We start from the raw sequence: 12,768 nt of genomic DNA, 5'->3' as shown, positions 1-12,768 counted from the left end.
ATTTTTGTCTATAGTTTATAATACAATCTGTTCAAAAAACTTTTCAAAAATGCAATGAAACTACTTTTCTGATTTTGTATTGTTTTGTACCATACCTTCATTATTTACATATAATTGAAACTTATTTTTAAATTGTCTTTATTTATTTATTATTCAAAAATGCCTTCTGTGTCTTTATGCCTACAGTATGTGGGAGAAAGTAAAAAAAAGGCTGAATGAAAGCAAGACAAGGAGGGAGGCATGAGAATTTGCAAGGAAATGGACTAATAATTGTAAAAAAAAATACAGAGTGGGAACAGATTACATGGAGCAAAAGGGATAAAGCTAAAGGATGAGAGAGGAATTGGGAGCTAGAGAGCAGGCAGTTGACGTAGAGGTCCAGTGATCAAATACAGATGTCTCCAACCCCTTGTTTAAAGGGGTCAATAATGCAAATCTCCAGGCACAGTTGTTCTGTGAACAGCAGTTTTCCTCATGCCATATTTCTTATTGATGATGGAAAATTATTGTTATGGGACATAACGTTGGAAATATTTAGAGAAATATTTCAGATTAGTGTCTAATTCTGCCAGAGATATTTCTGTAGAACTGAAAGGGGTAAAAATTAAGGAAATCTGAAGTAAACTGAAACTTTAAAATTTTTATATCAATCAATATCAAATTGTTTTTCATGTTTGAGAAAAATCTTTGACTAAAAATCATTAAATAAAAATTTAGTTTTCCTTCTTTTGTCTTTCCAGGTTTGTGCTGGTGTTTGGCTGCTTGGTTCTGTCTGTCTTCTCTACTATTCCAGATCACCAGGAAATGGCCTCTCAGAGTCTTCTGATTTTGGTAAGAGTTGGACTACAGTGTCATAATACAAATAAAGCAAAACATTAACTGCAAAGCTTTTATAAACAGACATTTTAGAAAAAGCATTGTCCTAACATGTTTTAACTGTAGTGAACTGTTTGACCTTTTAAAATGTCCCAACAATGATTTCCAAATATTTTAACTGTTACAATTACTGTAGATAATCCAAAATATTGTTTATTGATCATTAAACCTAAGTTTGCATTGAATTAAAATGACAGAAGTAATTGTATATACACATGCATCATGTTTATCACATACGTGTCTAATAGTTTTTATTTGTCAAAATATGAATGAAGAATTGTCGTATTGTCACATAAAACTGATACAACATACTTATTTAGGCCTGAACTTAAACTACATAAAATAATATATGATAAACTTTTGGTTTTTGTACATTGAAAGGATGACATTGACTTGGCATAGAAGGTATATGCAATGTTTTTACTACATCTTTCATGGCTCTTTTTTGGAGTTGGTGCCATTTCAAATTCCATTTGCAGCACTTATTGAGATTGATTTGTGCTCCAGCCGGCAACATTTTCTTTATAGCCCATTATATAGTGCTTTTTTTCTGCTAACCAAAGGCAGCTTCTATTTGCCTTATGATGAGTCTCCACACACACCTGAATGCTAATTCTGTACCTCTACATTGCTAACAAATCTACAGAGATTATATTCCTCCAAGGTCAAAAAACACATTAATTTTCTCTTGATATACACCAGAGCATTACTTCTTTCTCAGAATATTTTCAATGATTCATCAATACGTTTTCATAAACCCCTCCTTTCTGAAAGCCTGCTCAACTTTGATTGGCCAGATCTGTTGGGATTGGTCTAAAGTTGGAAACCAAACACTCATTGCCATATATGAATTACACCTACTAAGGTTAGTGAGCACAGTAAAATGCCCAATAATGATACTTTTTGTTATATTCTGTCAAATCAAATATGGATGTGAATCCTTGTCTTTTTGATGTGAATCAAATGTGGATTAGTTTTCACAACATGTTGATAACACAAACCAAACTCTTCCAAGTCATAGTCTGTGTTTGCAGACACAAAGGCTGGGATTGTTCAAATCTCTAACAAAACTACATAAGCTAGTGCAGGAAGACTTGAGTTACTACCTACTTGTTTGTTCTGTTCGAAGACAGTAACCCAGGTAGCAAAGAATTCTGGCCCAGATTAGTCATAAATCTGGTACAGCAGGCATTCATCGGGCACTGGAATATAGGATGTGGGCTAAACATGGCCCAGGTTTGGAAGAGGTGGCACCATCTTTGAGGCGGCACACAAGACATGAGCCAGATGTCAAATTTAGTATTTGGCCCAAATGCTAAAAACTGATATCTGAGCTATGTAAATTTGGCCTATCTTGACCCAAGAAATAAAAATTGTACCTATCAAGTAGAATTCGAGAATTAACTGAGACTTGGCCCAGATATGGTCCATGTTTAATCGTTTCCTGGAAGCCAGACATGGTTCCCCCATTTATTATAATTCACCGCAGCATCTGGGCAACGCAGTAGCGCAGTAGGTAGTGCTGTCGCCTCACAGCAAGAAGGTCGCTGGTTCAAACCTCGGCTCGGCTCAGTTGGCGTTTCTGTGTGGAGTTTACTTGTTCTCCCTGCATACGCGTGGGTTTCCTCCGGGTGCAGTCCAAAGACATGTGATACAGGTGAATTGGGTAGGCTAAATTGTCCGTAGTATGTGAGTGTGTGTATGAAGGAAGGGCATCTGCTGCGTTAAAATGTGCATAAGGTAGCGGTTCATTCCGCTGTGACGACCCTGGTTTAATAAAGGGACTAAGCCGACAAGAAAATGAATGAATGAATGACCGCAGTATCTGGGCCAAACTTTCCCAGTGATGGGTTGCAGCTGGAAGGTCATCCGCTGCTTAAAAACGTGCTGGATAAGTTGGCGGTTCATTCCGCTGTGGCGACCCCAGATTAATAAAAGGGACTAAGACGGAAAGAAAATCAATGAATAAATGAATGAATCTGGGCCAAGCAAAAGGTGATTTCTGGGCCAGAGCTGGGCAGGAAAAATGTTGTCATATGAGAAGTGCATTTATTATACTGTAACGCCTCAAGTTCACTTGAGGAAGGCACAGACTCGCAAGATTATCAAAACACGTATATTTATTATAATTACTCACAAGGAAGAAGACTGGAAGGCCATGGGGTGAAAACAAGCAATAAACAAGACATCACAAAGAAGAGAGAATAAACAAAATATATTGTCCCCAATTTTTTTTAATATATATTCTAGTTAATCATAGGACAGATTTCAATGCTCTTTTGACTACTGAACTAAAAAATTTTGCTGGGTTGCATTTTAGAAATCTGGGGTATGTTCTTTATTTGTGGATTTCTCAGTTACCTGGATTGATTGCAAACTGTTTGACATAATCTACAGTAGTTTCCTTCATCAAACGTCATCCAGGAGTTGTTGTCATAGCAACAGATTGGTAAACTCAATCCTGCTAGGGAGCAGGCTTATTTTATATAAACAGGATTAGATTATATGATTTGAGGCGAAGGCGATATTAAAACATTTTCCATGAAACTGTGGATATTTTTTAAAAGAGTATTTCATTGAATTTGAGAAAATAACAATAATGTATATATATATATATATATATATATATATATATATATATATATATATATATATATATATATATATATATATATATATATATATATATATATTTCGATATCTCTAATGATTATTAAAATAATTCAAAACTGCTGTGCTAGTATAGACATTTTATGTACAAACGAACATACTTTGAAAGCTTTTGTACCTCACTTTTTTCTGCAGTATAGATATAGGTTAAACATAAAGGTTACTCATATTTAGATATTTATTTGTGAAGAAATATGCACTGACCGCTAATATGTGGCTGGTTTGAAACACTAAAGAAGATCACAGACTGCTACTTTTTAAATAATTTTAAATATTATGCATTTTCCATGCTGTCACAGAAAAGAGGTCAAATTAAACAAACTGCTGTGGTAAATATAATATGCTTGACACAAGTGTAAACCTGTAAAAATACTCCAACTTATGAATAGCTGTTGCATATCGTTAAACAAACGGTTTCATGGTATGTTATTTTGCTCGCAGGCTGATAATTGAATATTATTTAGATGATTTCATAATGCAGTTGTTTTGCCACTAGCAAATCTGTGTATTGCTGATTGTGTTTTGGAGGATCTATAGATCTGTTCTTCACAATAAACACAAGCACATGCAATCATTTCAAATCAATTCGTCCAGATATTTTAACCCTTATGTGCTGTTGGGGATGTTATCATCCACTCTGGGGTAATTTTGTGTCTTAATTTGACCATAACATTTTCTGTGTTTCAGCTACTGGAATAGTTTTTACTGTCAAATCTTATTTTGGCACATATTTTTTAAAAGTGCTTTGATTTTTTTTTTTTTTAAGGAACTCAACGATACACTGTGGGCAAATTTACTCCCCATTGGTTATGTAAGGGATGAAAACATCCACTAAATTAAACTCCTGTAAAGATAAATCAAATAAATATTTTTAATTTTCAACTTCAATTGTTTTTGCATAAATCTGTTGGGATTATCAATCCCAGTCTTGATCAAAACTACTAAATTGCTTGGAAAACTAAGGGAGTTTAACTCTTTAATTGCCAACTTCATAAATAATGTCACTGATTTGGTGGGGGGGAAAAAAAACACAAAATGACATTTTCAATATGAAAGTAATTGTGGACTGAACTTTTTTTACCTTACGTCTTTGACATGTGAAACAACATTACATTTGATGCATTATAATTTTTATTATTTTTCCCTATTTTACTGTTGGTGGCTGTTTTTTGCCCCATTGACTTCCACTATAACCTTTTTTTATATTACAAAATCATGACAGCATAAAATCAAGCATTTTTGATTGTTGGTGGTTGTTCCTGTTGGGAAGAAGTACCATTTGTAATTTTTACTGTTGATCATCAGTTGGCACCATTAACGCTTTAGATAGGCCAAGTTTTAGTTTCAGTTTTTTTTTTTTATAGGAGTATAACAGCAGGGCGAGGCAGTGGCGCAGTAGGTAGTGCTGTCACCTCACAGCAAGAAGGTCGCTGGGTTGCTGGTTCGAACCTCGGTTCAGTTGGCATTTCTGGGTGGATTTTCATGTTCTCCCTGCCTTCGCGTGTGCAGTCCAAAGACATGCGGTACAGGTGAATTGGGTAGGCTAAATTGTCCATAGTGTATGAGTGTGTGTGTGAATGTTTCCCAGAGATAGGTTGCCACTTCGTAAAAAACTTGCTGGATAAGTTGGCGGTTCATTCCAGTGTGGCGACCCCAGATTAATAAAGGGACTAAGCCGACAAGAAATGAATGTATAACAGCAAATTACAGTGTGTGTATGTGTGTGTGAGTGTGTGAGATTGTGAGAGTGACTTTACACACCTTGATCTGAGAAAATTAAAATATGCATTTCAGCTCTCAGAACTACATGGAGTAAATAAAAACAAAGAATGTGTATTTATGCACCATCAAATTTGATTATAATTGAAGCCAATGGGGCAAAAACAGCCACCAACAGTAAATAAGGGAGAAAAAAAATTAAATTTAACAATGCATCAAAGACAATGTTTTTACTAATTGTTCACATGTCCAAGACTGTGATTAAAGGTAAATTAAATCCAGTCCACAATTACTTTTTAAATTGAAAATATGTCATTTTGATCAGGACTGATTAACAGATTTTTGCAAAGAAAAAAGAAAAAAGAAATATCTGATGCATTTTTACAGCAGTTTATTTAGTGGATGGCTGCACAGTGGGTTGCACATTTGCCTCACAGCAATAAGGTCACGGGTTCGAGCCTCGGCTGGGTCAGTTGGCATTTCTGTGTGGAGTTTGCATGTTCTCTCAGTGGGTTTGCTCCAGGTGCTCCAGTTTCCCTCACAAGTCCAAAAACATGTGCTATAGGTGAATTGGGTGATCTAAATTGTCCGTAGTGTATGTGTGTGATTGAGTGTGTATGGATGTTTCTCAGTGATGGGTTGCAGCTGGAAGGGCATCCACTCTATAAAACATATGCTGGATAATTTGACGGTTCATCTGGCCCCAGATTAATAAAGGGACTAAGCCAAAAAGAAAATGAATGACTAAATGAATTAGTGGATGTTTCCTAACAAAACAAATTGGTAGTGAATTTGAACAGTGTGCAAGGATTAATTTGATTTAGAAATTTAATAAAAGAACCAAAATATCCAGAAGATCTGTCAAATCACCACAGAGATTTTATTTGAGAAAAAAAAAGAATGGATGCCCTATAATCACCATAGTTTCAGATTTAAGAAAAAAAATCTTGGCAGACCTTTAACACAAACATATACGGTATATCACACTAAGAATAAGCTGTTACAGTTCATCTGAAAAGCATAACAGAGCATTTTTAATAGTACAACACAGGTCAGGTTAACCAAACAAGTCAGATCACAGTAGAAATGCAACCATTATTATTAAGCCCTGATGTTGTTTGTTAGAATCTGACCTGTGGCTTTAATTCAGCTTGCTGAAATATTGTCAATAGTTATTTGATTACAAAGCCCTGACAATAGCCAGCCACAGGTGAGAGGCTGAAACGCTGAATCAAAGGTTTTTGTTATTGTTTTTCTGCTTCTGCCTGCCTGCTGGTTTGTGTATTTGTAATGATGGCTATACAAATTGACCTGATCTGCCTTATTGACTCAGCTGACACCAAACATGATCTGTATGATGTTTATGATCTGTAGTCAGTTCTCTGGAGTGAAAGGCGAATGGCAGCATAATGCAGCACATTTTATTCTGTCACAGTTGCTTCATCTCTAATGCAATGCAAATACAGGATGTAAGTCAACATACTGTCTTCAAATTGACTTCTGTATGGGGAATCAGGAGATCCATATACGTAAGCTGACATCTGCTTCTTCCTGTGTGCATTAGGGAGTTTCCAAATGTTGTATTGTGAGCTTATGTTTGCATTGGCTTTATAATTTGGCAATACCAAGATTATCTTGAACACAATAGCATACTGTGTATCATAGATTGTCTCACAGCTTTTTACATGTGATTTGTTAATATGTGTATTAATTAGTTTAGTTCATTTGGTAATTTTAGTATCAATTATCATTTAAATAGCACAATTTTGGAAAATGTATAGAACACAGTTGTTTGATAACTATTGCAATTTGATTAATTTTAGTCTATATTATTATTAGAAGTAGTAGTAGTAGTAGTAGTAGTAGTAGTAGTATTAGTAGTAGTAGTAGTAGTATTAGTAGTAGTTGTAGTGGTAGTAGTAGTAGTAGTAGTAGTAGTAGTAGTTGTAGTGGTAGTAGTAGTAGTAGTAGTAGTAGTAGTAGTAGTAGTAGTAGTAGTACTAGTTGTAGTGGTAGTAGTAGTAGTATTAGTAGTAGTTGTAGTGGTAGTAGTAGTAGTAGTAGTAGTAGTAGTAGTTGTAGTGGTAGTAGTAGTAGTAGTAGTAGTAGTAGTTGTAGTTGCAGTAATCTTTAAAAAAAATTGTTCTGGGCATCACCATATTGGTGCAGGCGTTCCACAAAAAGTAATAATATAAAACTATACAAAGTACAGTAGTTACAATAATTATATTGCTAATTAAGATAAACTCTCGTTAAATAAACCCACTAAAAACAAAGACAATAGAATACACAAGACAGGTCACTCTTATTGTTTTGAATGGGGGAAAAGTGAAACGGTCAATATGGCAAATGAGGACCAGCCTTCTAATACAGGATCCAATCGTTGATCACTATATGGTGAATAAAGCCCGCCTTTTAGTAAGGAGCCAATCATCCATTGCTATAGACTGATGATACTTTGGGGCAGGTGCTCGGACCAGACGTGCTATACCACTGATTTCTTTTCCGATCTGATACCAAGTGAAATTAATGCGAGTATCAGCGATACTGATTTTACTCCAGGTACACATTTTACTACAGGCTGAACTATTGCAGACATTTTGGTCATTTAGTTATTTCATTACTTATTTCATAACCAAAAGTTCTACAACAAAATTGTTATAAGAATTCAGGGAACTGCCGTTGTTTTGTCATTGTCAAAAAAATCAAGCCCCCAAATACAGTCGCATTGCCACATTTTCTCCCACTGTACCTGAATAGTGCCTGCTTGCTGCACCTAAGGACCCTGATGTTTCTCACCCTAGCTGCACCTGTGCCTCACCTTTCCTCCTCTTCTGACCGCCTAGTTATGATGTTGTCATATTCTGTCTTGTGCTTTCTATGTAGATGTTTGATTAGGTTTGTGGTATTGCCACAGTACCTCACGCTTTTGTTACATGTGTCACAAACTGCACCGTTTGTGTTTATGGAAGTGAAGTAGCTCCACACTTAACTTTGCTTGTGGTCACCCATATCCAATGATAGCTTAACCGAACAACATGTGCCAGCGGACTGAAGAGTGGCTAGCTTGCGTGCTCTGCACTTGTACAGTGCCATTTTACACACATGACTTGGCAGGCGGAAGACCATGTAGTTTAGACTACGTTGGCATTAATCATATAAACTAGGGTAATTGTTGTTGCTTTCAGCTGTATTTCTATTTCCAATAAACTACATATTTGCTCAACATTACTGAAATATCTATATTTTGATAAGATAATCGAGTCTTGGCAAGCAGTTTTGGAAAATTTGATGTTTCTCCAATCAAACAAAATGCCTGGGCATACTGCCCGAGAGGCGTTACAAAGATGGCCACTGAGTGAAATGAATTGAACTTTGACTGAAACGAGTACAGAAGGTTTTCTTATATCGGTTTACACTTAGGGACTAAATACACTGTATCTCCTACCAGAGGGAAGCAGTTCATAATGTGGAAACAAAACATTATGATTTGGATCATTCAGAATAGTGATTATGGACACAATACTCATAAAACTTGAGGATTAAAATATTCATTGTGCCCAACAATTTTCCGTCCTGTCTTTAAGTGATGCATCAGCTTAGATTTACACTGTACAGATAGACCATACCTGACAATGCTTTCAAGAATAGCTTTATAAAACAACATCATAAGCTTCTTGTTAACTTCAAAAAGATGTAAAAATCTCTGGTGTAAACAATAACAAACCCACTTATGTGTGTTTTGCATATAAAAGAACTGTCAATGTAAATGCCCAAGTACTTATAGGTCTCAGATTGAGTAATAGGATATCTATGTGCACCCACAAAACCATATTTGTTTTGTTTTTGTAGGAGTTTGTGATGATCGTTGTGTTTGGGTTGGAGTACATCATTCGCATCTGGTCTGCTGGTTGTTGTTGCCGGTACAGAGGATGGCAGGGACGTCTTCGCTTTGCAAGGAAGCCATTCTGTGTCATAGGTGAGCACTTACTTTACAACTGTCTGACATTGAAATGGAAACATTTTAATGTAAAGGCTTTTACTGTTTTGGGACTTGAGATTAAATGAGATTATGAGGTCATGTTTGTATTAGGAAATGGTGTTCATTGTTTTTTGGCCACTCAAACATTCAAAGTGTTTGTAGTATAGATGGTATTTAAAAAAAAAAATTAATCACCAAAGCAAATGTTTACGTAAAGGTTGTGGATTATTATTATTATTAGGGGCCAAGCACCGTAGGTGCGTAGGCACCTATTGCTTTCGTTAGTGTTCTTCTTCTTCCTTTTCTTCCGCCGGATTTGAATGGCAGCCCATATAGGCGTATGCGGTAAAGTTGTATAATTTGGCACAATGATAGAGGACAGTATTAACATTAATCAGACCAAACATGAAGTCTTAAAATCAAACTCTCTAGCGCCACCACTTGTCCGTAGTGGTCCGGAGATACGAAAAAAACTTGCTTTTTGGCTTATAACGTCTCAACCTTTCGTCCCAAACTCATAAAACTGGTGTCATTACATCCAGCAGAGCATGTCGAGTCGAATGATGTCTGATTTTCACAGGTCAGCCATTTTGGGAGTCGCCCATTTCGATTTTTGGCCAAAAATGCTATATTTTACCAACATATTCACATATCATTACAAAACATGGTAAGCATCTGGCACAATGATAGAGGACAGTATTAACAATAATCATACCAAATATGAAGTCTCAAAATCAAACTCTCTAGCGCCACCACTTGTCCAAACGTTCATGTATGTTTATCATGATAACTTTTGAACCAAATGGGCTACAATCAAAATTCTTTTTTCCCCTGATTCCTTGGCTCAGTCTGATTAAAACGCACCATATGACGTCATTTTCCGTCATGAATTTTTTCGCGCTATTTTAAATTATTCGAAAAACCTATTTGATCGAACTCGTCTTAGGCCGTTTCTCCGATTATCACCAAAATTGAATCACATGATCTACAGACCATGCCAACCAAAAGTTATGGAATTCAAGTTGATTTGACCAACCGTTTTCGTTTAACTTGCAATCAAATTTAACGTAGAACTTGTAAAGATGGACTTGAGACGATATCTCCGTAACGCATTCACCGATTCACACCAAACTTTGTGTGTGTTATGACAACTAGAGTTTGAGGCTATACGCGGAGTTTCGGCGCACTGCCCCCTAGTGGTCCTAGTGGAGATACAAAAAACTTGCTTTTTTGGTTTATAACGCCTCAACCTTTCGTCCGAAACTCATGAAACTGCTCTCATTACATCCGCCAGAGCATGTCGAGCCGAGTGATGTCTGATTTTTACAGGTCAGCCATTTTGGGCATCGACCATTTCGATTTTTGGTCAAAAATGCTATATTTTACCAACACATTCACATATCATTACAAAACATGGTATACATCTTCAGCCCCATGCCCTGAAAGTCCTTAAAAACGTCTGGAGCAGCGCCACCTTTTGGTCAAAAGTGCTTGGCCCCTTAATTGCTGCTTGCAGCTATATTTATTATTATTATTATTATCATTATTATATATTATTTTTAATATATTATTGTTGTTATTAATATATATGTTTTGTTACACACATGGTATCAAAATAAAAAAGAAAAAGCACCAGTTGGTTATGCACTTTTTCAATCTTCAATCAAAAAGTCTCAAAAAAAGTCAGTACATATGTTTTCTATATTGATATCAAGGAATAACAAGGAAAATGTCAAGGAACAGTGAAATAAAAGAGTAATGGCTGCTGAAAAAAAAGCCCGTGTATATTTTCAACTGTTAAGGGGATTTTCCATGACAACGCTGGCTTTGATCCCTTTCAATAAAAAAATCTTTGCAGATGACTCATACAATAGTCTCTACCACCGTCTGATTGCTGAACATTGTAACATGAAATGTTAATCATCACAAGAAGCACAGGCTGCTTTGCAATACAAAGTACTGTTGTTATACTATTTTTATTTATATAAAATATTGTTGATTCGACCATACAATTTAATGAACAACAATACGCAAATATATTTGTTTAGAAAAAATAGTATTTTTTTTTAGACTAAAGACTAACCATTAGATTTACCAAAACAAATATTGTTTTCATGTTAGCCACTATGGAGATATGCATCTGAGCCACAGCTAGATTCCAGAATAAGTGTTCAAGTTAAGGTTATTTATATCTACAAACAGGGCTTGACATTGACACCCACCAACTCGCCAAATGTGGGTAGATTTCAGCTGTGAAATCTACCCACATTTCAGCTGTGTAAGACAGCTACTCCCACTAGTCACTTGGTTGGTTGAAAATAATTTTCAAATTGTAGTTTTCTTAAAACAATGAGAATGGCGCAATATGCATGCAAATGCGATCTTAGAATTGAGAAACAGAACGACTGACAAAAATGTGTTCGTGCAAGCAAAAGAAAGCAAGTGAATATCAAATGAGAGATCACTCGCGTTAACAGCTGATATGATGCGCACAAAAAAAGCATGTGGGCTCCCATTTCCTTGCGTGAAGCAGCTGTGCCTGGAAATGCAAGTTTTCTTTGAAATAGAAAGGACAAAAAGTGATGCTTGTGCACCCACAGTCCTTCTCTCAAGAGCTCCAGATGTTTTTCTTAAAAAAGTCTTTTGGTAAGCAGCAGCAGCGGCACTTACTTTTGTCGATATGGTTAATTAACATTTTCAATAACATTGCTTTATCAGGAGATTAACTCCAGATTTATCTGTAGTGGTGATCTGAGATCTTTAGCCAGGACAGACTACTGTGCATAGTTTTAGATAGACAACAATAACTATTTTTTTTGAGTTTGTGAGTTTTGTTGAATAAAAAGATCAAGTATACAGCTAGGGCGAGGCAGTGGCGCAGTAGGTAGTGCTGTTGCCTCACAGCAAGAAGGTCGCTGGTTCGAACCTCGGCTCAGTTGGCGTTTCTGTGTGGAGTTTGCATGTTCTTCCTGCCTTTGCGTGGGTTTCCTCTGGGTGCTCCAATTTCCCCCACAGTCCAAAGACATGCGGTACAGGTGAATTGGGTAGGCTAAATTGTCTGAAGTGTATGAGTGTGTGTGTGGACGTTTCCCAGAAATAGGTTGCGGCTGGAAGGGTATCTGCTGTGTAAAAACTTGCTGGATAAGTTAGCAGTAAATTCTGCGGTGGCGACCCCGGATTAATATAGGGCAGGCACGTGCACACATAGGGCTCAACCTGTGCAGTGCACATGCCCTTTTTATTCTTGGATAGAAAGTGCCCTTCCAAAATAATTAAAAGTGCCCCTGCGACACATACCGCCCTTCAGTAATCGCGCGACAACACAGCTCTTGAGTACCCCCACCAAACACCCCCCCCCACCCCCACCCCCCCAAAACCCGGCTTAACAGTACGCACGCGACATCACCGCTGATCAGAACAAATTTGTACCTTAAATGTCAATATTAATACTTCAAGGTACATTTTAGTACTTAAAAAGCACAAAATTTGTAGGTACTAAGGTATACTTTTGAGGTACCAAT

General features: G+C 36.5%; 1 protein-coding gene and 1 long non-coding RNA gene across 4 annotated transcripts in view; one reads left to right on the top strand and one right to left on the bottom strand.

Annotated features, from left to right (window-relative positions):
• kcnq5b (potassium voltage-gated channel, KQT-like subfamily, member 5b) overlaps positions 1-12,768 on the top strand; it is a 197,374-nt gene that overhangs the window by 143,276 nt on the left and 41,330 nt on the right. For all 3 annotated transcript variants that reach the window (XR_015476651.1, XM_087237305.1, XM_087237306.1), the window contains exons 2-3: positions 741-831; positions 9,118-9,244. Coding sequence is in view for 2 of the 3 variants with exons in the window: in XM_087237305.1 (XP_087093431.1) it covers positions 741-831; positions 9,118-9,244 (218 nt within the window). In the remaining variant the exon portion in view is untranslated. The remainder of the gene's footprint in view (positions 1-740; positions 832-9,117; positions 9,245-12,768) is intronic.
• Positions 3,028-5,611, bottom strand: LOC147846883 (uncharacterized). The gene is made up of 3 exons (XR_015476654.1): positions 5,559-5,611; positions 3,898-4,627; positions 3,028-3,423 (listed from the first exon to the last, which is right to left on the bottom strand). It is a non-coding gene; the product is annotated as an uncharacterized LOC147846883 (long non-coding RNA).

Source organism: Danio rerio, chromosome 1, assembly GCF_052040795.2.
Source record: "Danio rerio strain M-AB ecotype USA chromosome 1, GRCz13ab, whole genome shotgun sequence".
NCBI lineage: Eukaryota > Metazoa > Chordata > Actinopteri > Cypriniformes > Danionidae > Danio > Danio rerio.
The sequence above is the reverse complement of the archived record's forward strand: the minus strand, read 5'-3'. Positions and strand labels throughout refer to the sequence as shown.